Source organism: Mycena indigotica (assembly GCF_014461135.1).
Source record: "Mycena indigotica strain 171206Taipei chromosome Unknown Mind.scaff0009, whole genome shotgun sequence".
Lineage (NCBI taxonomy): Eukaryota > Fungi > Basidiomycota > Agaricomycetes > Agaricales > Mycenaceae > Mycena > Mycena indigotica.
In genome coordinates, this window is record NW_023503008.1 from 2,789,460 (window position 1) to 2,813,651 (window position 24,192).

General features: G+C 49.5%; 8 protein-coding genes across 8 annotated transcripts; 6 read left to right on the forward strand and 2 right to left on the reverse strand.

Annotated features, from left to right (window-relative positions):
* Positions 1-20: 20 nt before the first annotated feature.
* Positions 21-3,739, forward strand: MIND_01064700 (25S rRNA adenine-N(1) methyltransferase; the record flags this gene model as incomplete). Its single annotated transcript, XM_037367226.1, has 19 exons — positions 21-258; positions 309-539; positions 585-651; positions 705-807; positions 861-912; positions 1,100-1,285; positions 1,333-1,446; positions 1,487-1,554; positions 1,608-1,726; positions 1,775-1,909; positions 1,957-1,966; positions 2,012-2,315; positions 2,369-2,526; positions 2,577-2,712; positions 2,763-2,892; positions 2,940-3,137; positions 3,184-3,296; positions 3,347-3,653; positions 3,700-3,739. 19 exons carry the CDS (start codon positions 21-23, stop codon positions 3,737-3,739), a joined length of 2,709 nt encoding a protein of 902 aa, XP_037216620.1.
* A 10-nt stretch (positions 3,740-3,749) lies between these two features.
* MIND_01064800 (uncharacterized protein) lies at positions 3,750-4,410 on the reverse strand (the record flags this gene model as incomplete). Its single annotated transcript, XM_037367227.1, has 5 exons — positions 3,750-3,838; positions 3,885-3,984; positions 4,029-4,120; positions 4,169-4,339; positions 4,386-4,410. The coding sequence occupies 5 exons, from the start codon at positions 4,408-4,410 to the stop codon at positions 3,750-3,752; spliced, it is 477 nt and encodes a 158-aa protein (XP_037216621.1).
* Positions 4,411-7,235: 2,825 nt separating this feature from the next.
* Positions 7,236-9,001, forward strand: MIND_01065000 (Glycoside hydrolase family 28 protein; the record flags this gene model as incomplete). The annotated part of the gene is made up of 11 exons (XM_037367228.1): positions 7,236-7,286; positions 7,328-7,390; positions 7,443-7,526; positions 7,575-7,789; positions 7,837-7,856; positions 7,900-7,925; positions 7,974-8,019; positions 8,065-8,075; positions 8,462-8,616; positions 8,668-8,924; positions 8,973-9,001. 11 exons carry the CDS (start codon positions 7,236-7,238, stop codon positions 8,999-9,001), a joined length of 957 nt encoding a protein of 318 aa, XP_037216622.1.
* A 247-nt stretch (positions 9,002-9,248) lies between these two features.
* On the forward strand, positions 9,249-13,661 carry MIND_01065100 (FACT complex subunit SPT16; the record flags this gene model as incomplete). The annotated part of the gene is made up of 16 exons (XM_037367229.1): positions 9,249-9,588; positions 9,654-9,853; positions 9,963-10,271; positions 10,323-10,748; positions 10,786-10,832; positions 10,883-11,231; positions 11,278-11,380; positions 11,757-11,947; positions 11,994-12,081; positions 12,131-12,357; positions 12,414-12,455; positions 12,509-12,541; positions 12,590-12,646; positions 12,693-13,133; positions 13,180-13,313; positions 13,367-13,661. The coding sequence occupies 16 exons, from the start codon at positions 9,249-9,251 to the stop codon at positions 13,659-13,661; spliced, it is 3,282 nt and encodes a 1,093-aa protein (XP_037216623.1).
* A 42-nt stretch (positions 13,662-13,703) lies between these two features.
* MIND_01065200 (FACT complex subunit SPT16) lies at positions 13,704-17,719 on the forward strand (the record flags this gene model as incomplete). The annotated part of the gene is made up of 17 exons (XM_037367230.1): positions 13,704-13,781; positions 13,833-13,946; positions 14,028-14,112; positions 14,151-14,446; positions 14,497-14,703; positions 14,753-14,953; positions 15,000-15,164; positions 15,212-15,336; positions 15,381-15,792; positions 15,845-16,015; positions 16,065-16,371; positions 16,422-16,537; positions 16,587-16,772; positions 16,821-17,110; positions 17,160-17,295; positions 17,342-17,543; positions 17,592-17,719. The coding sequence occupies exons 1-17, from the start codon at positions 13,716-13,718 to the stop codon at positions 17,717-17,719; spliced, it is 3,207 nt and encodes a 1,068-aa protein (XP_037216624.1). The 5' UTR covers positions 13,704-13,715.
* Positions 17,720-17,828: 109 nt separating this feature from the next.
* MIND_01065300 (FACT complex subunit SPT16) lies at positions 17,829-19,313 on the forward strand (the record flags this gene model as incomplete). The annotated part of the gene is made up of 12 exons (XM_037367231.1): positions 17,829-17,883; positions 17,931-17,963; positions 18,004-18,079; positions 18,125-18,149; positions 18,203-18,264; positions 18,317-18,368; positions 18,422-18,518; positions 18,564-18,652; positions 18,697-18,722; positions 18,770-18,899; positions 18,951-19,046; positions 19,092-19,313. 12 exons carry the CDS (start codon positions 17,829-17,831, stop codon positions 19,311-19,313), a joined length of 963 nt encoding a protein of 320 aa, XP_037216625.1.
* Positions 19,314-19,389: 76 nt separating this feature from the next.
* MIND_01065400 (uncharacterized protein) lies at positions 19,390-19,808 on the reverse strand (the record flags this gene model as incomplete). Its single annotated transcript, XM_037367232.1, has 1 exon — positions 19,390-19,808. Exon 1 carries the CDS (start codon positions 19,732-19,734, stop codon positions 19,390-19,392), a length of 345 nt encoding a protein of 114 aa, XP_037216626.1. The 5' UTR covers positions 19,735-19,808.
* A 45-nt stretch (positions 19,809-19,853) lies between these two features.
* On the forward strand, positions 19,854-24,169 carry MIND_01065500 (uncharacterized protein; the record flags this gene model as incomplete). The annotated part of the gene is made up of 23 exons (XM_037367233.1): positions 19,854-20,071; positions 20,123-20,299; positions 20,347-20,418; positions 20,462-20,482; positions 20,533-21,052; positions 21,096-21,248; positions 21,299-21,345; positions 21,397-21,417; positions 21,458-21,561; positions 21,612-21,889; positions 21,941-22,019; positions 22,068-22,081; positions 22,128-22,173; positions 22,215-22,309; positions 22,360-22,412; positions 22,460-22,839; positions 22,883-23,108; positions 23,164-23,261; positions 23,319-23,334; positions 23,387-23,449; positions 23,497-23,685; positions 23,737-23,798; positions 23,853-24,169. 23 exons carry the CDS (start codon positions 19,854-19,856, stop codon positions 24,167-24,169), a joined length of 3,249 nt encoding a protein of 1,082 aa, XP_037216627.1.
* Positions 24,170-24,192: the final 23 nt, after the last annotated feature.

Sequence of the window (24,192 nt, forward strand, 5' to 3'; positions counted from 1 at the left end):
ATAACTATCCGCAAAACCTGATGGGCAAAACAACTCGTAAACGAAAAACGCCGGTGACAACGACCCACCAAAACTCGTCTTCTAAGCCTGAGTCAACGCGTCATGTAATCCGAGCATACCATGGTCTGTTGAAGAAGCGAATGGCTCTTCAAAATCGTCCATCTCGCGACCCTGAAGTGTTGGAAGACTTGGAACAGGTACAAGCTCAAATAGACCAGCTCGGCGGCCTGGAATCTTACCAACACATGTCTGCTATCGGTATTCCTTTCGTTTTCGTTTCTTCTCAGACGCTTCACTGAAATTCGTAGGCCAGGGTCACGATAGAGGCGGTGGTAGCGAGAGGATCGCCATCGACTGGTTTAAAGAGGTATTCAAGCCACCTCGCACCACGTCGTGTAGGTATGACATCTATAGTCCTTTTCAATCTCTGTTGAGCCCTTCAAGGCTTCTGGAGGTCGGAGCATTGAAACCAGACAATTATCGGTCCTGCCGTAGTTGGATGAAAACAACACCAATAGATTTGCACTCCAGACATGCAGGTCAGCCTACAATGGCTCGTACTACCTACCTCCTGAATATGCTAGATATCTTGGAGCAAGATTTTCTTACCATGGATGAAACCGAAAACTTGGGAAAATGGGATGCTATTAGGTACGCTTCTGTGCCAATGTGGGGGGTCTACATGTTCTCATGACAGCCGTTAGTCTCAGTCTGGTCCTCAACTTTGTCCCAGAAGCCCGCGATCGTGGTCGCATGCTCAGCTTGGCTCATCGCTTTTTGGTCCCAGAAGGACTACTATTTCTTGTCGTACGTCGTAGGCCTAGCATTGCTTCCTGTCGTGTTACTGATCCAACTCGTAGCTTCCCCTTCCCTGCGTTTCCAACTCTCGATATCTGACCATCGACCACCTTCGTGCGCTGATGCAGAATGTAGGATTTTCTCAGTTAAAAGAGCGCTGGAAGCCGGGAGGGAAAATCATCTATCTGCTGTACAGGAAAGCAGAAAGCGGAGGCTTAGTCACGTCATTCAGCAGGAAATCTGTCCTACGGACAGGAAATAGAAACAATTTCTGTATCTTACTCTAACGATCACATGTCAGAATTGCTCTTGAATCTTGATTCCCCGCGTCGATCCATATTGTCTGCTGAACACACAATGCAACTGAAAATTCTGCATTTCAACGACGTCTACCGTTGTGCACCGCAGAAACTCACTCCAGGATCGCCGGAGACAATTGACGTAACCCAGTTCGCTGCTCTTTTGGATGGTCTACGATCTCCCGATAGTAAGTTATATGCTGGGTTTGGGTCAGCTCTGTTCACACCATTGCAGGTCTGGTGTTGTTTTCTGGAGATGTCTTCTCGCCCTCCGTGGAGAGTTCAGTGACTAGGGGAAGCCATATGGTACCGGTCATGAACGAACTCCGCCCAGCGGTGGCCCTAACCGGTGTGTACAATTCTTCAAAGGGACAATACTGTACAAACAGAAAAAGGAAATCACGATTTCGACTTTGGCTACATTCATCTTGCGAAACTCGTCCAAGCTACCAACTTTGTGGGTCCATCCTGCGCCCTACGTGATGGCTGGGCTATAGATTTGGTCTACAGCCCTGGCTCCTCAGCAACATAATCGACACGGAGACATCTCGGGTTCCAGCTGGTTTAAACGAATTTGTGGTCATCGAGCGCCCACAACTCAGGATTGGAATCATCGGGCTTGTTGAGAAGTGCGTCACGGTCTTACGATCAACTTGAACCCTAACCGCGGCTCGAAGAGAATGGATCGGGACCGTGGCCACTTGGCCAAGCAACTTCGAGTACAAAGACATGAAAACTGTTGGACTAAAACTATCAAAACGTCTGAGAGGCGAGCAGAACTGTGATATTGTCATCGCACTGACCCATTGCCGGTACGCGTCCACTTCATGTCGACTCCTTCTTCAAATCTTAGTAACAGAGTCCCCAATGTACGTTCTTCTTGATATTCTAGCTTGACTTGACCATTCTCGCAGGACATCGCTTTAGCCCGCGGACTGAACGCCCTATCTCCATCTGCTCAGAACGAGTCATTCGCTTCTTTGCAGGGCGTTGATCTCGTTCTCGGTGGCCACGACCATCTATACTACGCCAGTCGTGGCATGTCTTCATGGGTGGATTATGACCTTACCCAGGAAGTTCTCGGTGCAGAGGCTGACAACGGCGACGTTTTGGTGTGCAAAAGCGGAACAGATTTCCGAGATTTGAGCGAAATAGATCTCGAACTGGTCGAAACGCCGCCGGGTAGTGTGAGGAGGAAATTAGTCCACACAATCAGGGGTCAGTGGCGAAAATGAATGCTGTTGACTAACTAATCTCATGGCCACCGACAGGCAAGAAGCATTCAACAAAACCGGGCTCTGATTCTTCCCCAAAGCTGAAAGAGATTCTGGACACAGTGCTGTCCTCGGTTTCTTCTTCTCTAAAGTCGCCAGTTTGCAACACTGATGTTGCGCTCGATGTCCGCTCTCAGTACATCCGAACTGAAGAGGTATGTCGTGCTACACTCATAGGTCTTCTTCTTCGCCGACCATCCTGCAGTCCGCGGTTTGCAATTGGTTTGCTGACATCATTCGCCATGTATACGATGACACCCTCACCATGTCTGGTTGCGGAGGGTCCGACGCTGTTCTTGTTTGTGCTGGTACATTCCGCGGCGATTCGGTTTATGGCCCTGGTCAATGCCTAGCATCTCGAGCATCTCAAATCATTGAAATTGTTCAATAGGACCCGTCACTCTGGGTGACATTCTAGAGATTTTGCCTTTCGAGGATCCCATCGTCGTTATAGAGCTTGATGGAGCATCACTGTGGGATGCGCTGGAGAGCTCTTTAGCAACGTGGCCAGCACAAGAAGGGTGATTCCATTGCGGAAATAAATCAGCTCGGGACTCAATCCTTCCAGACGATTCCCAGTTGTTTCAGGTCTGAGGGTCTCATGGGACTCGAGACGCAAACCGGGCGAAAGAGTGTTGGGGGTCTGGTTGACAAAAGAAGTCGAAGATAGCCATACCCATGGTGAAAGTGGACACGACACTCCGCAAATTATCGACTCTATGCCAATTGAGAGATCGAGCGGCCAGACTTTCAAGATTGTGACCAGGTACATGCGAAATTATCATTGAACTGGACACTGAATTGTTCCCCAGGGAATATATGGCGGAGGGACACGATGGCTTCGAGGCTTTGAAGCGAGGCAGGCACCTGATCGACGACGAGAGTGGCCAAATCATGAGCACACTCGTCCGCAAATATCTGATGGGTGAAGTTCGACTCTTGCAACCTGGAGCTACCGGGCTGACGTACAATAAGGTTCCCACTTCGTCAACATTATGTCGAAACTTGTATCATCAAGTCACGAATTGGCGAATTTGCATCCTACGACCCAGTCGGTGATCGAACGAGAACAAGCAAGAAAGTCTGCCTCTACGCGGTGGAAACACGCCGCGAAACTTGCTTTACATTGGCACAAGTCTCAAGCGCATTATCAAGACCACCTTCGCGTCCCAATCATGGAGAGCATGCATGCAGTCGATCCATGTGATGGAGAGAAAATGCGTCGTGGCCATGTTCAGAATGAACCCGTTTCGGTTCAAGATGAAGACCTTCTCAGAATCAGGTCGGTGACCCTTGCTTCAAAACGTCACAGGCTGAACCATTCGCAGTCCAGCAGTTGATGGAAGGTTGAAAGACGAGAGCCATTAAGTCATCTATATCAAACGCTAGCAGGATTATTGGACATTCTCTTCAGATGATGTACCATGAATCCTGACCCATATCCCCAAGTTAACCCTCCAGTCGTCACTGTGAAGCATGAGTTTTGTCGTTATGAATAGGACATGAAAATTACGGTAGACGAGACTAGCTCTAGTCCAGAAAACCGCAGGGACAACGCAAACACCTAAAACTGCGCCGATTGTAGCGAAATCATCTTGGCGACGTCGAGAAACCTATCGACAGGTTAGACTTCTGGAGAAAAGTACAGTATTATTACACTGGTAGAGAGTAGCAAGCGCCGCTTTTTCAGTGTCGCAGCATCTGAAAGGGAGTTCCGTGAGAATTCAACCAGCCCTCCTGCAGTAGCCGCTGGAGAACTAATGAGTGCGAAAGCTTCAAAAGCGCGTGGTGCATTACCTCCAACGCCGGCAAGTGAAGAGCTATTCAACAACTCCTGGATAGAAAGGGATTTATTCCTTTTTCTCAGGTGGTATACCGAGTACAGAGGGAGTCCGACAACAGTTCCGAGCGCGAAGTAGGTTTTCATAGACTGCACAGTGAGATAATTGCTATCAGAGTCCCAGGTTTCTAGATACAGATGACAGCAAGTATAGTTGGCTCGAGACCCTCTTGCCTGGTGAACTTGCAACTTGAACCATTTCGTCCACCCTGAGTCGATGTCGACTTCACCTGACTAGGAAGAATGTGACTTGCGTGACACACTTCCAGACAACGCCCACCATGTCCATGGTCTACGACACACATATGGACTTCATGTCAGCCGACGTCGACATGGGCCACACATGGTTCGATGCTGAGGCTCCAATGGAAGATGATCAGGCGCACTATTCAGACCATGCAAGCACTCAAAGCGTTGAGGTCGACATGGATGGAGAATACCTTGAAAACGAGTATGAGATGGCTGACGAAGAGCTCTACGAGGAAATGAGTGGAGATCTGGTCGATATTGAAGTTTTACAGCCCTCAGAAGCGTCATCGCTTCCTCCTGCCCTACCACTAGACTTGGCCGTTGAACCGACAGAACCACTTGCTCCTTCGCCGCTGCCTCCAACGGACGCCGACCTTCTTGATGCGACGGCTGACTCACTCTCTGCTACCGCCCAACATGGGGCGGACGAGGCGCCTTCCCCATTACAAGATGCTGATTCATCGGTCGTTGTGGAAGAATTGACCCAGGTTGTCGATTCACATCCGACTGACGAAGTAGAATCTGGGGTCCTACACGAGACAACTCTCGAGAATGACGGTCATGAGGAGGGAAATCAAGCGTCAGCAGAAGAAGAGTCGGTCGTGACAGAGGTTCAGCAGTCGTTGCAAGAGCCACATGCTGGCGAAGAGCAGAACGGGGAAGTCGATCCCCACGAAATATCTGATGGCGTTTACATCGACCCTCCTCCAGCCATTTTGGTGTCGTTCGACCTACCGAATGTTTCTGAAATTTCTTTGTTCAATCAGCCGCCTGTTTCTCGCTCACCTAGCCCTGCACGTGACGCCGAATCTCATCAAGTCCTTTTACACAATCGTCCCATTTTGTACTATGAGCCACTTGCGACTGTCTTTGAAGCGCTTCGTCGAGAAGAATTTTTCGGGCGCATCGCTAATCTAGCTGATTCGGAACTGATCTTCGATGCATACGACTTGCAATTAGTCATATCCGAGGTATGCTATGTTTTCTTCTGCTCAACAAATTCCGTTAACTCGCTTGTCTAGGACAACGTTTACACTCGCGAAGTTTCTTTACACGATTTGAATGTTCTTCATGACGCTTCAAACATAACTGGGCCACTACGACTCCGTTTGAATACAATGCGGCCACGCTTCATCGTCCGCTACCACGCATTACAGGCGCAGACTACTCGCCAGAATGTAGTGGACGGGGACGAAAGTCAAGAGCTTCTCGCTAGCAACAACTTGAATGAACCTCAAGGTAATTTCCAGTACTTGCTTGAGAATTTAGTATTGACATAACTGCCTAGAAGTCCACGAGCCTCAAACAGACAATCATGAAGATGAAGAGGAAACCGAAGCTTTGCAGCCCTCTATTAAGGCCACCTCGACTGAAGAAACCTCAATCATCGAATCATCCGTCGGTCAACCGAATGAGGAGGACAATGACGACAACGCACAAACCGAAGAGCCAGAGAAGGACGCATCCGGTGAGAACCCAGCGCAAGGCGGAGTTGACGAGGTAGAAGGTGTTCCACCATCTGCCCCCCAAGAGGAAGAACAAGAAGAAGAGCCACAACAAGTGGAAGAGTTGTTACAAGAGGAAGAGACACCCCAAGAAGAGGGATTCGTCGTCGTCGAGTCCTCGCAAGTACCTGAACCCAACCCAGATGAAGGTAGACTGAACCTTCTATCATATCTCTCCTCTAACTTTAGCTCGTCTAGATTCGGCCAGTGTGTTGACAGAATCCTTCTCTGCAATTCCTACAACTGAAAATATTGTTCCAGCAGGTTTGTCGCTGTTCTCGATTTGTAGATCGTTTAATTGAGTCCCCCCTAGGTCCTTCTAAGCCCTTGACAACTCCTGCTAATGAGCAGCAAGAACATTTACTTCCAGCTAGTGAGCACGCCTGGGCTGACAACTGGTTCGATGACTCATATGGGGTAGACGATTCAGCAGATGGATCATATGATGATGAGAGTTATGAGGAGCAGTGGGATGAGCAGGAGACAGGCGACGTCGATCCTGACACGACTTGGGAAGCTGATGTGGAGCAAGATACGCTTTCCAACCAAAGTTCAGTCACCTTGTCAAGTAAAGCATCCAAACGCTCCATCGATGAGGTCGATGTCGAAGACGACCAGTTTGGCGTGTCTCCACCTAGCTCCCCAGGTGCGTTTTCAAACTTGATTCGTTCTTGCCAACTCAAAGATCTCTTCTCTAGGCACAAAACGGACAAGGGTGGAATAAGGCCCGTTTCTTTTCTTTCCTGAGCAACCTTTCCCGCACATTCAGCATATTTTTATCGCACTCCAAGGCTAGGTTTTCTTTGTTTCCATTCGTCATACCACATCGTAAGTTGCTGACTTCTAGGCACAACCCTCAAGTGTAGAATAGTAGTTCACATTTCTTGGTGTATACTTAGCTCCTTCAAAATAATCAACGACGCCGGCCCGGCTAGTATGGCGCGTGACATTTTCCGAGTTTATAAAACCATCCAATGAAGGCTTCCAATGGACAATGTTACCTATCCTTCTGTTCTTCGCCTTCATTGCTGCGGCAACGTCGAAACCAACTTGCACCATCTCTCCGCTGGGTGTTGGATTCGATGATACTGAGCAGGTCAGCTGACAACTGAAACTTAATGCTCCACGAAAACAAAACTGCAGGTTATTTCCGCAATATCACTCTGCGGCCACGGCGGCCATACAATTTTTGAATCTGGCTCTTACAACATTACACGGCTAGTTCCTTGTTCCTCAACTCGGCGCACTTGACTGACAGCGAGGTAGAAAAATGACTTGGGACCTGGTTGACGCGAAGGTGGATTTATATGGGTCGCTCAGCGTGCGTATTTTCTCTTTAAAGCACTCATCTAAATTTCGCAGTTCGTCCCTGACATCGACTACTGGCTTGACCCAAACAACACCTACCGTGTTGTGTTTGTACAGGTCGGGATGAGCCTGAAATGCTTGTAGCCCGACTGAACAAACTGAAAAATAGAGCCAAGCGTCCTGGTTTGTCGTGACTGGCAGCGATTTTGAGATTGACGCGCACAACCTGGGCGGCATTCAAGGGAACGGCCAGGTTTGCCGTTGACATGTGACCGCGATTATGCCATTGAAATCCCTCTAGCCATGGTGGGAGTATTTTAGCTCCCACACCAAAGCGGACGGAGACGGCCGGCCTATTTCTCTGACGGTTTATCGCGCTGAACGCGGTGTCGTTCGCAACTTTGCCATCCAAGCCCAACCGTTTTGGTGCAATTGTGTCGCCGAGTCTCGAGACATTGTCTATGATGGGATGCGTTGCAATGCAAGCAATACCAACCCTTCCTTCGCCGGAAAGAAGTGCGTGCTTCGAGGCTTGGATTTCTCAGAGTTGATCTTGAGACCAGCATTGTTCCAAACACGGACGGTGGGTCCAATTCATCGCCAATGCCAACTCTTATCTACCGTAGGAATAAATACCTATCGAAGCGACAATGTCTGTTCTCCTGATTGATTCAAAGGTTTGGCTGATGATTGCGTCGAGGTTTCCTTGTTGCATTGGGACGTAACTTGTGGTGACGATTGTCTAGGTGTGTCTAAAATGCTGTAGACCACTTCTATACTGATGTTCACAGCTATCAAGGGAGTGAGTGTTTATCCTCAAACCCGTATGATCAGCGACACACAAGTATGGCTAGAACTCGACTAACATCGTTGCCCGCGATATAACCTGTCGCGGAGGAAATGGGATCGCGTTCGGATCGTTGGGTCAATATAATAATCTGGTGAAACAACCGGCCCGTGGAAGCGAATGCATACTGACCGGGAGATGCTGCTTAGAGTGACATCGTCCAACAAGTCTTGCTCGAAGATGTTCAGGTGGTTGGTCTTGCTGATCGGGGGATGCACTGGTTGACGGTTAAATCGAGCTCATCCGGATCAATGCTTCGATCCAGCCCAATATGCAAAACGGAGTATGGCGCGGCGGAAGCAAGTAGTAACGGTTTCCGTTTGGTCTGACGAAGCCGACAGGTTTACTTCAAGTCTTGGGATGGCTCTATCAACGGTGTGCCGCCAACAGGTGGCGGAGGAGGTACAGGCCAAGTGAGGAATGTGGTTGCTCGCAACATCAATCTGGTTGGCGTCAACCTGCCGATTCACCTCTATCAAACCAACGGCGGACATTCGTGAGCACGCTTTCGTTGCTACGATTGAGCCCTGACTGAGAGCTGGCGAAGTCTTGATCTAAAGTCAACACTGAGCTTCGGAGGGTTGCGATTCGAGAATTGGACTGGCACGGCACTTGCCAACAAGCGTGAGAGATTTATTTTCGTGGCGGTCGTGACAGCCAATGAAGTTCGTCTTGCAACAGTTGTTGACATCGAATGCGCGGTCGACTGCAACGATGTCGAGTTTTTTTCGTTCGAAATCAAGCCACCCGCGGGTCAAGCGCCACGCTATATTTGTCAAAATGTGACACAACTAGTTTTCGATAGTGAGACGCCTTGAGGTGTTCTGCTACTTCAAGCTGAATTCTGCCCAGTGCCGTGCAACGCGACTGGATTAGCCTGAGTGCTGTGATTGGTTGTAGTCTTGGCAATAGTTATGACCTGAATATTTATGTCTTGGATGCCGGAGATCGGCTTTGTTTCATCAAGGAGACGGAGTCTAGACCCCCAAGCGACTTGATAGGCCGAGAGTATCTCAGCAACGCCCTTTGACTCTGCCCCCCTCCCTTCCCTTCTCTCTCTTTTCTTCTCCAAACTGACCAGCAGGCCGGTCTCCATTTTGTTCAACTTATTCAGAGCACCCACCAACTATGCCATCCCGCTCTTCCGGTTTGGACTTTTCGGATCGCTTGCCCGCTCTGGACCAGCATCCAGACGTGGCTAATGTCAAAGGCGCGGCCCTCCAACGCAACAAGACGGAGCGAGGCCGGCTCCAGACCCTCCAACGCAACAACACTACGGCTAAGAAGAACACTGGTCCTCTGACTTTAACTCAGAAAATCGACCTATGGATGATCAACGAGGGACAGCGTCATATCTTTTTCGCAGTCTTCCTGTTTCTCCATCTAATTCTCGCGGTCTTCGCTTGGTTCCACTATGCTCTTAAGGATAACTTGACGAATGCCCGTGCTACTTTCGGCGTGACCTTTGGTGAGTCAGCAACACTTTTGGTTTGATTTGGCATGTACTGACTTGCACTTGCTCCTTCCTTCTAGTCATTGCTCGTTCAGCTGCAGTGGTCCTACATGTCGATGTTATCTTCATCTTACTGCCTGTCTGCCGAAATTTCGTGTCAATATTGCGCAGAACGCCTCTTGGGACGGTTATACCCTTCGACAAGAACCTTACGCTCCACAAAGCTACGGGATGGAGCATCTTCATTGGCAGCTGGGTGCACACACTCGCGCATATATATGTCGGGCCGCTTTCTATCTAACCAAATACTGACAATGTATTTCCCTTCTCCACAGTGAATGTGAGTTGTGGGACAGTGCTTTTTCTTGGTATTTCTCATCATTCTTCAGCTCTACCGTCTAACAATGGCCGACACTTCTGCAACTACCACCGGAGACCGTGTCAAGTTCTTCATTGTTGCAAACTTCATCATTGGCCCGCTCATTACAGGCTGGATCATGCTCATCTTCTTGTGCGTTATGGTCTGGTTTGCTATGGAGAGGCGTCGTCGTCAGAAAAATGGAGGATTTGAAAAGTTCTGGTATACTCACCACCTTTTCATCCCCTTCTTTGTCCTCTGGCAATTCCATGGCATGTTCTGCATGATCAAACCAGATCGTCCACCTTTCTGCTCTTTTAACACCATCGGTGTCTTCTGGGTGCGTGTTCTCTTGTGAATCAGTTAATCCTGATTTCTAACCCCCTTCTAGCGTTACTGGATTGTTGGTGGACTTATTTGGATTTGCGAGCGTATCCTCCGTGAAGTCCGTTCTCGACATGTCACCTACATTTCCAAGGTCGTCCAGCATCCTTCTGGTGTTATGGAAGTACAGATCAAGAAAGAAAAGACGACAACTCGCGCTGGCCAATACATCTTCATCAACTGCCCTGAAGTTTCATACTTCCAATGGCACCCTTTCACCCTCACCAGCGCTCCCGAAGAAGACTACATTTCGGTTCATATCCGTGTCGAAGGAGACTTCACCACCGCATTCGCCAAGGCTCTAGGCTGCGATTTCGGCAAAGGAAAGGACAAAGACAAGGAGAAGGGTGCTGCGGCTGGTGGTAAAGTTATCGGCACAAACACGAACCCTCCTCTTCAATCGGACTCTACCTCGCGTCATGGTCGACGGACCGTTCGGGACTTCGTCCGAGGAATTCCTGAATTTCGAGACTGTCCTTCTCGTTGGTGCTGGTATTGGCGTCACTCCTTTCGCTTCGTACGCGTTTTATTTCGTCTACTTGCTGTTTGCTGACGGGCTCCGTGTAGCATCCTGAAGAACATCTGGTATCGCATGAACAACTTCAACACTTCGAAGCCGACGCGGTTGTCCAAAGTTTACTTCACTTGGGTCATTCGTGACTTCGGGACAGCGGAATGGTTCCACAGCTTGTTGCATGCTATTGAAGAGCAGGACACACAAAACCGTATCGAAATCAACATCTACCTTACTGCCAAGATAAAGGAAGACGACATGAACAACATTATTGTTCAGGACGTTGGAGCTGAGAAGGATGCTATCACTTCTCTTCGTGCGCCGACCCACTTTGGACGACCTAACTGGGACAAGATATTTTCTTCCATTGCTGAGAAACATCCAGAGTCGGATGTCGGTGTGGTATGTAGCATTGTCTGGCAGTTGATGATGGTCTAATCTGCGTTAGTTCTTCTGTGGACCTGCCGCCATTGCTCGCGATCTTCATATCAAGTCGAATAAGCACTCCGATATAACTCAGAAGGGAGGCACCCGTTTCTTCTTCGGCAAGGGTAAGAATATTTTGCGCTAGCTTTTGTTGGCTCTCTAAATTCCCCCCACAGAGAACTTCTAGACGACGTAGGGATCTGACAATATACTGTACGGCGTAGCCTTTGTATATTTATTACCATAGTCTTTCATTTTTTCGACCTCAGAATGCATGGCCATCATATGGGGGAGTCCTATCACGTGACCGACCGACTTCTCTTTTTGTCGCATAAATTATGGCTGATGCGCAAACGACGCGTTTGTGTACTCACATTATCCACTCCCATTTCGGACCGCTCACTGCTGTACGACTGGTCTCATCCCTGTCGTCAACTTGACGTTTTCACTAGAAAGTCGCGTCCGTCCTGTTGACTCGAGGTCGATTAACTTTACCGCAAGTTGTGCGCTTTACATCCATCAAGCCGAGGACAGTGCGAGCCTCCATCATTGTCTTGGTCCAACACAATGTTCTCTGGCATGCCAACTCAGAGGAAGAAGGAGAAGTTTTTGAGATGAACATCGAGGAATGTCTCTTGCGTCTGCGCTTTGGCCGCTTCGTCTGGCAGGCAACACAGATCTTTGGCGATGCGGTATAAAACTCCAGCCTCACCCGGAACTGTGGCTTATAGTTTGTAGGAAGCAGAAATTGTGCAACTTATTCTTGACCATGGGAAGTTACGACAACCAGAAATCATCTCCCACCTCTCTTACGGGGACGCCCAAGGTTCAATGTTGTTTATGCCGAGAACCTTTCTCACTCTGGTCATCCACAGCCGCCATTGCCTACACTCAGGCGATGCATACTCTCGTGACGGCCTCGTACCTCAAACCCTCCACTATTTTGGCTCATGTGTCGCCCCGAGACAAGCGTATTCGCTATGAAGCTGAAGAAAAAGCTAAAATCAATGGTTTTCCAACCGCAAAAGAGCTCCGCGAAGCCAAGGAGACCGCGGAAGCGCGTCTCAAACGCGAGGAGGCGGAAGCCGAGAAAGTTGGACTGGTGAGTACTCCAAATCCTGCCTAGTTTTCGTGTGTAAATCATGCAGTGATGTACAGAAGCGTAAAGTGGTTGAACAAAAAGCGCCGCGGTCAACAAAGGTAAGGTTTATCCAAATGAAATGTGTGTGTGACTTTGACCAGCGTATTCTCAGCGTAAAACTTCTCAAGAGGAAGAAGAGGTAGACGTACGTGTCACTAACTCAATCATTTCCTTGATTTTACTCCATTTGTAGCCCACTGTTTATTTTCGCGTGAACTGCGATAGGTTCAATGTTCATATTCGCAACGCTGTGGGTATCATCACCAGCTCCTTCATTGCCGCTCAATCCTGCTTAGCTGATCGTCAAGCTTGCCAGCGAGCGTTACAACCGTAGCGCGGCTGTCGTTCTACAAACAGTTCTTAAGGCCACGGAAACCAAGCAGAAAGATGTCTCCGAAGTCAGAACAGACCCCGTTTCCATTTCCAATATTACCCTATCATTGGCAGACGAGGAGGACCTTTCTTCAGGTCTGATACAACGCACAAAAAATCCAAGCAACTCTGCTTGCATCAAAGACTACGTCGGCATTCTGTCTGGGGCCGACAACCCCACACCGGAAGGCCGGGCTGGCGCATTTTTATCATTCGGGTCATCCAAAGTGCAAGTCGAATTCGAAACCATATGTAGAAGACTGAGACGACGAGTGCTCGAGTCTGTTACCAGAGAACGATATCAGACGGAAGGGCTACGCATTCTTCGACTTTTACTAGATACCGGCAAAATGGACGAAAAACAAGTGAGAGTTGCCTTTTCTGCCGTCTTGGTCTTTTTAACCTGTATAGATCTCAAAAGTTGTCATGATACCACAGAACGACGTTCGAAAACTGTTGGCAAAAATGTCTGCGGAATCGATAATAAGCACACAAGAAGTACCCAAAAGTGCTGACCGCAATCCCGCGCGGATGTTCTACCTCTGGTCAGTAAACTCTTTGTCCTGCTCCTCTGAATCGACATCTAACCAAATTCCAGGCACGTGGATGTCCCAAAAGCAGTTTCCGTCATTCTGGGAAATTTGTACAAGACGCTTTACAACATATCAGTCCGTAGACAAGCCGAGCGAGAGGAGCCCATGGTCAAGGCGGTTTTAGACAAGCGAGAACGTAGCGATGTGAGCCAAAACGAGGAGGAATTCATGTCACGTATGGAGCTCGACATACTTCGTGAATGGGAAGGGAAACAAGAGAAGTTGACTGTCTTGGAAAAGAGGGTTGAGGAGAGTGTGTTTATTTTACGCGATCTTGGTGTATTCAGCGGACAAGAGTGACCTTTTGGCGGTGTGACAGTGTGACAAACCGCGTCTCGCTCTCTTCCTTTCGCCATGCTCGTGGAGCTGAACAAAACTGCATTTCAAAGCAGAATTCAAACTATCTACCAAGGCTGGCGTGTAAGTCGGGAGACTTTCATGATAACACTCAATCAGTAACTCAATTCTCAGAACGCGGCACAAAACGAAGAATTGAGCTCAATCGACGGCGTAGATGCTCTTCTTCTTGTAGCTGGAGACCCGGCGCCTGAAGATGAACCCGCGCGGAAAGGCACAGCGATTCAAGTATGTGCTTTTGCTTGCCACTGAGACGTCCTTGCCTGGCCCCGATTTGGTGTTTGGTACTCACAAATAATGACTCAACAGCAATGGCTCCTTGGATATGAATTTCCCTCCACATTAATACTTTTTGCGGAAGACAAGATCACTATTCTCTGCTCAGCGTCTAAAGGTGCGACCGTTTATCTGCTCGTGCTCCATATTTACTAGACGCGTTTTCACCACCAGCCAAAATATTGTCGCAAATTCAAGGCTCGTCAGCTACGGTCCCGGTTGAAATCATTGCGCAGGCAAAAAGCAAAGAGCCCACCAACGACGCCTTCCCACGCTTCTTTTCCCTATACGCGTCGAAAAAGCGTGTCGGATCCCTGCCAAAGGAAGCCCACCGAGGGAAACTCATCGATGAATGGAAAAAAGCACTCGCAGACGCGCAGGAAAAGCCGGAAGTTGTCGAAATGAGTCCAGCGTTTTCAGCATTTATGGCAGTCAAGGACGAGGAAGAATTGGTGTGTTTTGAATTCCACACTCTGAGTGAAATTTCACGATCATGTCGTAGAAATGCCTTCAACTCGCTAGCGTTCTAACCTCAACGTTATTGAAACACTATGTCGCCGACAAGCTAGAGTCGATTCTGGACAAGGAGTCCAAAATTTCTCACGAACTTCTCGCCGCTCAGATTGAAGCAAGGTTAGGCACCGGGGAAGGAGATAATGCAAAGCCCCCAGATGCCAAGGTCTGGAGTAAGGGTAAAGGCTTGAGTGATGTGCGTCCTAGATCCCATACTGCAACCTCACCTAACCGCAACCGCTTAGATTGATTGGCCATTAGTCGAATTTTGTTACCCGCCCATAATCATCTCCCGCTCTAGCAGCACCGGCTACGATCTACGATATACCGCCGAATCATCAGCTGACAACATTTCACACAAGGGCGTGCTACTGGTCGCTTTTGGCCTTCGTTACAAGTCATACTGTGCCAATGTCGGACGAACATTTATCGTTGATCCCACTCCGGTCTGTCTGTCGGTGGACCATTCTTTTTTCGGCTGACGTTCTCCAGGAACAAGAGGCACAATACAACCTGCTGCTTTCGTTGCAGCAAGAGCTACTGTCGAAGATCAAGCACGGAATTTCTGCTCAGAGTGCATATGAGGCCGCACTTGCCTTCGTCAAGGAGAAGAACCCCGAACTCGAAAAACATTTCCAGAAGAATATCGGATTCGTCGTAAGTCTCAGGCATTATATGAAAGCATTATTGCTCACACCTACCAGACCGGCATTGAGTTTCGGGATTCTGCCTACTTGCTCAATTCCAAGAATGGCAAAGTGCTGAAAGAGAACATGGTGATCAGTCTTGGTCTGGGCTTTACCGATCTTGTTGACGCCAGCGGCAAAAAGTGAGAATCGTGACCTGACGCTGAACTAAACATTCATGTTCTAGATATGCTCTGCAGCTTGTTGACACAATCAAGGTTGAATCCTCCAAGTCTACACTTCTCACCGATGGGACCCGCTCGGTCAAGGACACAATGTTTTTCCTGACACCAGAGGACGAAGTTGAAGAGAAACCGAGGAAGAAGGCACCTACAGTTCCTCGTTCGCCTGTCAAGAAGACGGCTGGTGGCAAAGTTCTTCGGAATCAACCTCGCCGAACCCAGGATGAAGTGCACCAGAGTGCTGCTGCGAAACTAGCCGAACATCAGAGAGAAATTCACCGCGAACTTCAGACTCGGGGTCTGGCCAAATTTTCAGAGGAAGGTGCAGCACAGGAAGGAAAAGAAGGCAAGGGCTGGAAAAAGTTTCAAAGCTACAAGGGCGAAGGAGGACTGCCCCCAGAGGTTGAACGTCTGCGGGTGAGTGGTATATTGCTTCGCTTTTGTTTCCGTTCAGCGCGTCTTTTTCTAGATTTTCGTTGATCGCAAAGGTCAATCAGTTATTTTGCCCATCAACGGCTTCGCAGTGCCCTTCCATATCAACACAATCAAGAATGCGAGCAAAAACGACGAGGGAGAATACACATATCTTCGTGTCAACTTCCAGACCCCTGGTCAATTGGCAGGCAAGAAGGAAGACACGGTCAGTTAGGCTCTCTTGTAGTTCGATGTCGGCTCATTGTGTTGGCCAGCCCTTTGAGGATCCCGATGCAACCTTTGTTCGATCCGTCGTCTTCCGTTCGCCCGATAATCACCGCTTCGACAATATCTACAAGCAGATTACAGAACTCAAAAAAGAGGCCAATAAGCGGGAGCAGCAAAAGAAAGAGATGGCCGATGTTATCGAACAAGACAATCTCATTGAAGTCAAGGCCCGAAGACCAGCCAAACTACCAGAAGCATTTATTCGACCAGCACTTGATGGTAAACGACTAGCAGGCGAAGTTGAGATCCACCAGAACGGTGTTCGATACCTTTCACCCAATGGCCAGAAAGTCGGTATGTGATTTTGCCTGCATATGGCAAGCACGAGTTGTAACTCTAGCCAGACGTGTTGTTCAGCAACGTCAAGCACCTCTTCTTCCAGCCTTGCGATCATGAACTCCTGGCCATCATCCATTTCCATCTGAAGGCGCCGATTATGATTGGTAAGAAGAAGACCCACGTAAGTTGTGCTAAGGTTATGGTCGTGGAACCGTCTGACTGCTATTTAGGACGTCCAATTTGTTCGCGAAGCCACAGATGCCCAATTTGACGAGACTGGTAATCGAAAGCGGAAACACCGATACGGCGACGAGGACGAAATTGAACAAGAGCATCAAGAGCGAAAGCGTCGACAAGCGCTGAATAACGAGATGCAGAGTTTCTCCAAAAAGATTTCAGATGCTGCTGGTACCTCGGTAAGTTGTTATACTTTGTGTCGCCTATTGGACTGACAGCTTAATCAGGGTGGCGACCCACTTGAAGTGGACCTCCCATACCGAGATCTGTCCTTCGAGGGCGTCCCCCACCGAACCAGTGTCCGCCTACAACCGACTACTGAATGTCTAGTGCATTTGACCGATCCCCCATTCCTGGTTGTGACATTGTCCGAAATCGAAATTGCATCGCTGGAGCGTGTTCAATATAACCTGAAGCAGTTTGATCTCTGCTTCATCATGAAGGACTTCACTAAGCCGCCTCTCCACATCAACTCCATCCAGAGCGGTCAGATGGACGACGTCAAGATTTGGTTGGAGTGCGTGTAATCGCATCGTGTTGTTGCGGCTTCTCTAATCCTTCTCAAGTTCGGTCGACATTCCCATGACGGAAAGCCCAGTCAACTTCAATTGGGGACCTATCATGAAAACCATTAACGAGGACCCACACGGTTTCTTCCAAAATGGCGGTTGGACCTTCCTTGGAAGAGGAAATGGGGCTGATGTGAGTTGTTGGTTTTAACCACTCGTGATGTACTGACGAGCAACAGAGCGACCATTCTGACGATGGTTCTGAAACTGAGTCTGAATTCGAAGCTGATTCCGAGGAAATGAAGGAGGTTGAGAGCACGGACGATGAGAGTGCCTATGGGAACTCTGGAGGAAGCGACGAAAGTGGATCTGACTTTGGTGGCGGTTCCGATGAGAGCGAAGGCGAAGACTGGGATGAATTGGAGCGCAAGGCTGCCAAATGTACGTCTTTCCCGAGTGATATTCGCTGACACTCACACATGAACACAGCGGACCTGAAAAGAGCTGAAGGCCTCAAAAAGACAGGCTCGGACGATTCCGACTCGGATAGACCCAAGAAGAAAAAAGCCAGCAAGCCTAACGGAAAACCGAATGGGAAAGTTAAGGGCAAGCGGTAGCTTGCTCTCATGCATTTGTGTACTATATTTCTGCATATATTCTCTGTAGCTTAATCTCTTAGTCTCAATTTTTTGTTTGCACTGAGTGAAATCACATGTCACACCGATCATGACTGTTGAGCACCTCCCCACCATCTTCAGCAGGGCTACTTGTACTGACCGAGGTTTTTATTGAGCTGAAATGACCGTTTCAAGTGCTCACACTTGCTAGGATTATGTCCCGTTACGCGCCTTCGCAACCAAGGTACTTCGAACAACCTGTGAATAGCACTCATTTTTTTCAGTGGAGGCTATCGAAAGTCATTCGTTGTACTATGAAGTACACGGTACCGGACCCAAGAAAGTGGTTTTCATTATGGGGTTTGTCGTTTGCTTCGTTCACGGCTAGCATTCAACGAAACAAAGGCTCAATTCGTCGTCTTTTGCATGGGTAGTCATCCCGCGTCGGCTATTTTATCGGCGTTATCCTGAACTGCTTGACAGGCCGAACAAGCTGCACACTTTGGACAAAATCCGGAGTACTCTATTGTGTTGTTCGACAACCGGTAAGTCGAGGCGTTCTGTGCAAAGCAGATTGAATGACGTGGACGGGTCCAGCGGTGTTGGCCATTCGTCCACTCCTCGAGGACCGTATACTACGAGTGGGATGGTAAGTCCCGTCTACAGTTCTAGGCTGCATTCTCGTAAGCAACAACAATTCAGGCGGCAGATGTCATCGTCTTGCTTGACTATCTCGGGTGGAAGGCGGAGCGACAGCTTCATGTTGTGGGTACTTCTATGGGAGGGATGATTGCGCAAGGTATAGCAGCTCAGCATGAGTCAACCATACTAACCAATACCTCAGAGCTTGCCCTCAAGATACCTGGTCGGATAATATCGCTGACACTGGCTGTAACCACACCAGGCGGCCCTCCGTGGACCAACTTGCCTCCCGTATGCTTGCGTTTCCGATAACAAGCGAAGCTCAAGAGTTTTAGTGGAAAGGTGCCCTTTCGTTGGCCAAGTAGGATTTGCATTGCAACGCTTGAACGCTGGTTGACTATTTCCAAGGCTCATGTTCACGACAGACATCGAGAAAAAGATACCCATTATCTTGGAGATGGTCTATCCATTGGCGTGGTTAGAGGCGACCGCGGAAGACGACGAGCAAGGGCGGACAAATCGTGAAATCCAGATCATGGTAGGGCCCTTTGTTCGCACAACTTGAACCTGAACTGAGGAGGCCATATAGACGTATCGCAAAAGAATGTTGACCACTGCTCCTCAGCATTTCCTGGGTGCCGTGTCACAGATGTCTGCTGGCCTCACCCACCATGTAACCCCACCCGTAAGTTTAGTGTGTCCGACAGAGCAACGATTAAGCTTCTTTCAGCGCCTAAAAAAGATATCCGACTCGATTCCCTACGTTCATATCGTCACTGGTGATCAAGATAATTTGGTTTCACCCGAGAATAGTCGACTGATCAAGAGCTGTATGCCCGATGCTGAGTTGGAGGAGTGGGAGAAAACTGGCCACGCTCTCCATGTACAATACCCGCATAAATTCAACCGGATGCTGGAGAGAGTGTTCGCGCAAGGAGAAAGGAGGTGTTAATCGGAGTACTTCTACAAACAGCTGTTTAATACTGAGGAACATTTACTTTCGGATACCAAAAAAGGACACTCACGCGTCAAGTCTCCCTCAACATCCGTTTCAGCTTCGACCTGATCCCCATTTTCACCGGCTCCCATGTTTGTCTGCTGATGACCGGCTCTATACGCAAGTTGGGTGGCCAATCTTCTGGCGCATTTTTTTGTCGAGCCAGCAGTGTTTCCAGTAAGCTCGGCGGTTTGAAGTGCTGGGATTTAGGTGCCGGGGCAGAGAGAATCGCAGTACCGTCCGCTACTTTGTCGCGAGGTATGATTCGGGGTAATGTCGACGGCGGTTGTGCAAGCCTGTCCAGATGGAATACTTGAACTTTGAACTTCAATGGCTTCGGCAGCTTGCGCGCAAGACAGACTGGAGAGCTGCGCATCCTGGACTACAGGAAAGATCAACCGCGTAGAATAAAAATCGGGAAAGGCTGACGGTGGTCAAAGCACGAAATGTCACACACCGTGACCATGTGACGTTCTTGGACGACACCAGTCGACCATGGCTCCAACACGCAAAAAAAGGAAACTTAACGAGCCTAATCCTGAACAATGGCCAAGCCACTTTCAGGACCTGTATAAAGTGTTCAAGGCACTCAACACCGTGCTCGCCTTTGTTTCGTCCAGGAAACAGATGGCCAGCTCGTTTCAGTCCATCAGGGCGTCTGTGGAGAGTCTCTTGAAGCGCCCACTCGACCTGGAGAGTGTGGCGGAGCTCAAGTAAAGATTCAGGATCCTGTTTGCTGCCCAATTTACTCATGGTGTGGAAAGGAGTCTGCTTCCGGATCTCGTCAAGTTCGCCTACATCCCGCGCAGTGAAGCGCTTGCACACCAGGAGCCTTCGCGAGAACCTGATTTTCGGCTCCGTGACGCTAGTACCCACGACGAGCATATTCTCGTCCTTGAATTCGTTGACAAGTCGCACGGCAAGGCGATCCAAGACCAGTCGTAACTTCAACTTAATGCATGCTAATAATTTCTCAAAACTGTTGTAGACAGATGCTCAGCGCTCCGACGACCCTGACTCCCGCTGCGATGAAAAAACTCATCGAAAAAAGGAATCAACGGTGTGCCATCCAACCGAATGAGGATCGAGACTGATCTCTGTAGGTTCGAACAGACAGTCAACGAGTGAGTTTAACACGCGCGTGCGGCCTGGAATGCCCTCATTCGCGGAACAGACTGCTTCTGACTGCTGCACCCGGGGAAGACTCTGTTGCACTTCTTCAAGCTGCAGCACGAGACCATCTACCCGTCCAACCGAGCCACTCGTCGACCTTGCCGATCTCTGCTCCAAGCGCGGAAAATCGCCCCTCGGTGCACGCGGTCTTGGATGAGGTCATCCAGCAAGACTGGTACCTGGACCAAATCGTCGAACGTCGAAGTGTGCCCGCAAAATCTGCAGCCATCGGTGCTTATTGGGTCCTCTTACGCCCGGTTGAATTGAACACTAATATTCCAGGATCTCTGGAATTTGCGCTCTCCGATGGTATCGCGGACGCCTTGCGACATTCCCGAAAGATCACGAGCTTCTACACTCACCAGGCAGAGGCACTGAATGCGATAAACCGCAGGAAACATGTTATTGTCAGTACAAGTACGGCAACGGGGAAGAGTGTCACGTACCAAGTTCCCATCTTGCGGTTCTTGGAGTCAGACAGAAACTCGACTGCGTTGCTTGTTTATCCTACGAAGGTTGCCGTTTGTCTACTAAAAGTGTGCTTTCTCTCAAGCCCTTCTTTAGGCTCTGGCGCAAGATCAGCGCGCAGCTCTCGAGCAACTTTTGGCATCGTGTCCAGGGTTGGAAGACGTCCAAGTTGCTACCTATGACGGCGACACGCCTCCGGAGCTCCGGGCCGGTATCCGCGAGAACGCCTCTATCATCTTGACGAACTTCGTATGTTTGACTTGTCTGTCCGCCTCATGTAACTTGATGCATCTGGGTAGGACATGATCCACGCTGGCATTCTACCATTCGAGGATCTGTGGAGAAGGTATCGTTCTCTTCTAACGCTCGATGTTGCTTTCCGACTCCGTTGATGCAGATTCCTTAAGAATGTCAAAGTGTGTGTCACAGGCTTTCTTCGTTGATGTGCAATGAACCAGGCAGCTTTTGGCGGTGGACGAGCTTCACTACTACTCGGGTGTTCTGGGCAGCCATGTTGCGCTGATAGTCCGCAGATTGCGGCGCGTATTGGCTGCGTTGGGAAGTATACTTTTTCTCTCTGCATCCACATTCTGCAAGTTCAACGAAAACCAGATCGGTCTTTTATCTGCGTCTCGTGCAGCGCGACATTGTCCAAGCCCGCTCTCCACATGCAGCGTATATTCGGCTTTGACGCGGCGGAAATCCAGGTTGTCGACGCGGAGTCGGCGCCGTCTGGCCCCAAGGAATTCGTTATATGGAGTCCACCTTCCAACACCACAACAGATCGGCCGATCAGCTGCATCTCCGAAGCCACCACCTTGATGGCGTTTTTGATGCAACACGGAATACGCGTCATATTGTTCTGCAAGCACCGGAAAGTCTGTGAACTGGTATGTTGTCGAGCACTTTTTCATCGAGCGGCAAACTGACATTGAGAAAAGGTGATGAAAAGCCTGCGCTATGAGTTGACGAAAGCAGGCCGATATGACGTCTTGAACCGTGTGAAATCATATCGTGGCGGTTTGTTTGTTGCTTTTATCTGTTGACTCTGGTATTGATACCGCGCAGGTTACTCTCAACAGGTGAGAATGTACGCTAAGCAGATGAACTCGTCATTGAATTGCGTAGGATCGGCGTCAAATAGAACACGATGCATTTACTGGTCACCTTTTAGGTATGGCACGAACCCTATTTCTTCTTCTCAACTCCCCCCAGGAATCGTTGCGACGAACGCTCTCGAACTTGGGGTTGACATCGGGAGCTTGGACGCCGTCATTATGCTCGGTTTCCCTTCCTCGGTCGCAAGCTTTGTACAAGGATACTTACTTGAAATGTCCAGAATCACCGATTTCTTTTATAGCGTCAGCAAGCTGGCAGAGCAGGTCGTCGTACCCGGGACTCGTTGGCCATATTGTCTGTCTCGATTATGTCACCTACAAAACTCTGAACCGCCAGTATAGCGTCGCCGAAGCACTGCCCATCGACCAGTACTACGCCAAGCATCCGGACAGGATTTTCGATGGCGACGTTGGGGATCTGATGGTCGAGTTGGACAACAAGATCCTGCTTGAGCGTATGCCGTCAAGCGTCCCCTCAGCGCTAATTTTCATCCCACTTAGCCCACCTGCAATGCGCCGCCCAGGAGATGCCCCTTTGCGACGCCGATTCTTCCTATTTCGGCCCGCTGATGAAGGAGATTTGTCAGGGGCACCTCCGCGTCGACAACGAAGGATGGCACGTCGCCCTTTTTTTCTCACTATGGTGAATGTTGGTGACCTCGGCTACAGGTACCACCCGCACGCCAAGTTCCTGCCCTTCCCCTCCAAGTTCATCTCGATCCGTAGGTCGTTAGGTAACCATTTATTTGCTCTAATCGTCTGCAGGGAATATTCAGGACGACCGCTATATGGTGGTGGACACCACGGTGCTGGGCCGCCCGCGGCTGCTCGAGGAAATCGAGGTGTCGAGGGCGCAGTTCGAGATCTACGAGGGCGGCGTGTTCTTGCATCAGGGGCGTTCATTTATCGTCCAGGATATTAGTCACGATGCGAAGCGCGCGTCGGTAGTCGAGGCGGACATCAACTGGCATACGTCTCCACGGGACATCACGTGCGTATCCGCTATTCTTTTTTGTCGTCGTCGCCGGTCGGTAAATCATCTTCAGGAACGTTGACGCAGTGCAAACGCATCGCATCAAGGAAATCAGAGACTCGCCGCATCGGGCATACTATGGACGCGTCAGCATCCAGACGCTCGTTTTTGGTGCGCAATGTCTTCCGCGAAAATGTCACGTGCCTCTCATACGTAGGTGTCATCCAGGATTTTTGAAGATCAGGTAAGAGGAATTAATCGACCACGATGAAGCTCGCTTTGACATGAGAACCTAGAAATGGTAGCATTCTCGACACTGTGGCGTTGCAGAACGAACCATGGGAGCATGAGACTACTGGGTTCGTTCCACTGCCCTCCCAAGTTATATTGCTCACTTGGCAACTAGTTGCTGGATCGACGTGCCCGCATCCGTCCTCGCGCTTCTGCGGATCAAGCGGTTTAAACCCGCAGCTGCTATCCACTCTGCACAACACGCGATAATGAACCAGTTCGTGCTCAAACAAGTCGAAACAGAATGCAAGGCCGCCGAGAAGGAGTTCAAGAAGAAGGAAAGCGCGCGCAAGCGGCCTGCCAGGTTGGTTCCCTTGTGTCTTGCGTCAATTTGTTAATTTTTTTTTGTTTCAAGGCTGATATTCTTCGATCCTATCGGGACGGAGAGCGGCGCCTCGTCCAAGGCGTTTGACAATGGTGTGGTTCATCGTATTTCGCCTTGGGCTTATATGATACTGACTGACCTGTTAGTGCACGAATTGTTGCGGAGCGCTGAACATGCAATTGCGGTCTGTGCTTGTGAAGAGGGGTGCGGCGAATGTGAGAGCATCAATTCCTCTCCACAAATTAACCTCCTCGCAGGCATCCACAGCGGCAAGTGCAAAGAAAAGAACGTCATCTCGTCCAAACTCGGGGCACGCCTGATTCTGCAGGGTATACTCGACATGCCCATCGACCCAGAGAGCATCGCAGTGCAAACAGACGACGAGCGCGGCCACGACACTATCGTCGAGCCGCCGACAGTGGGAGAGCTTATAGGCATTGATGTGGAGCGTGCAAATACATAAGTATGGATTAAATTAACGTGATT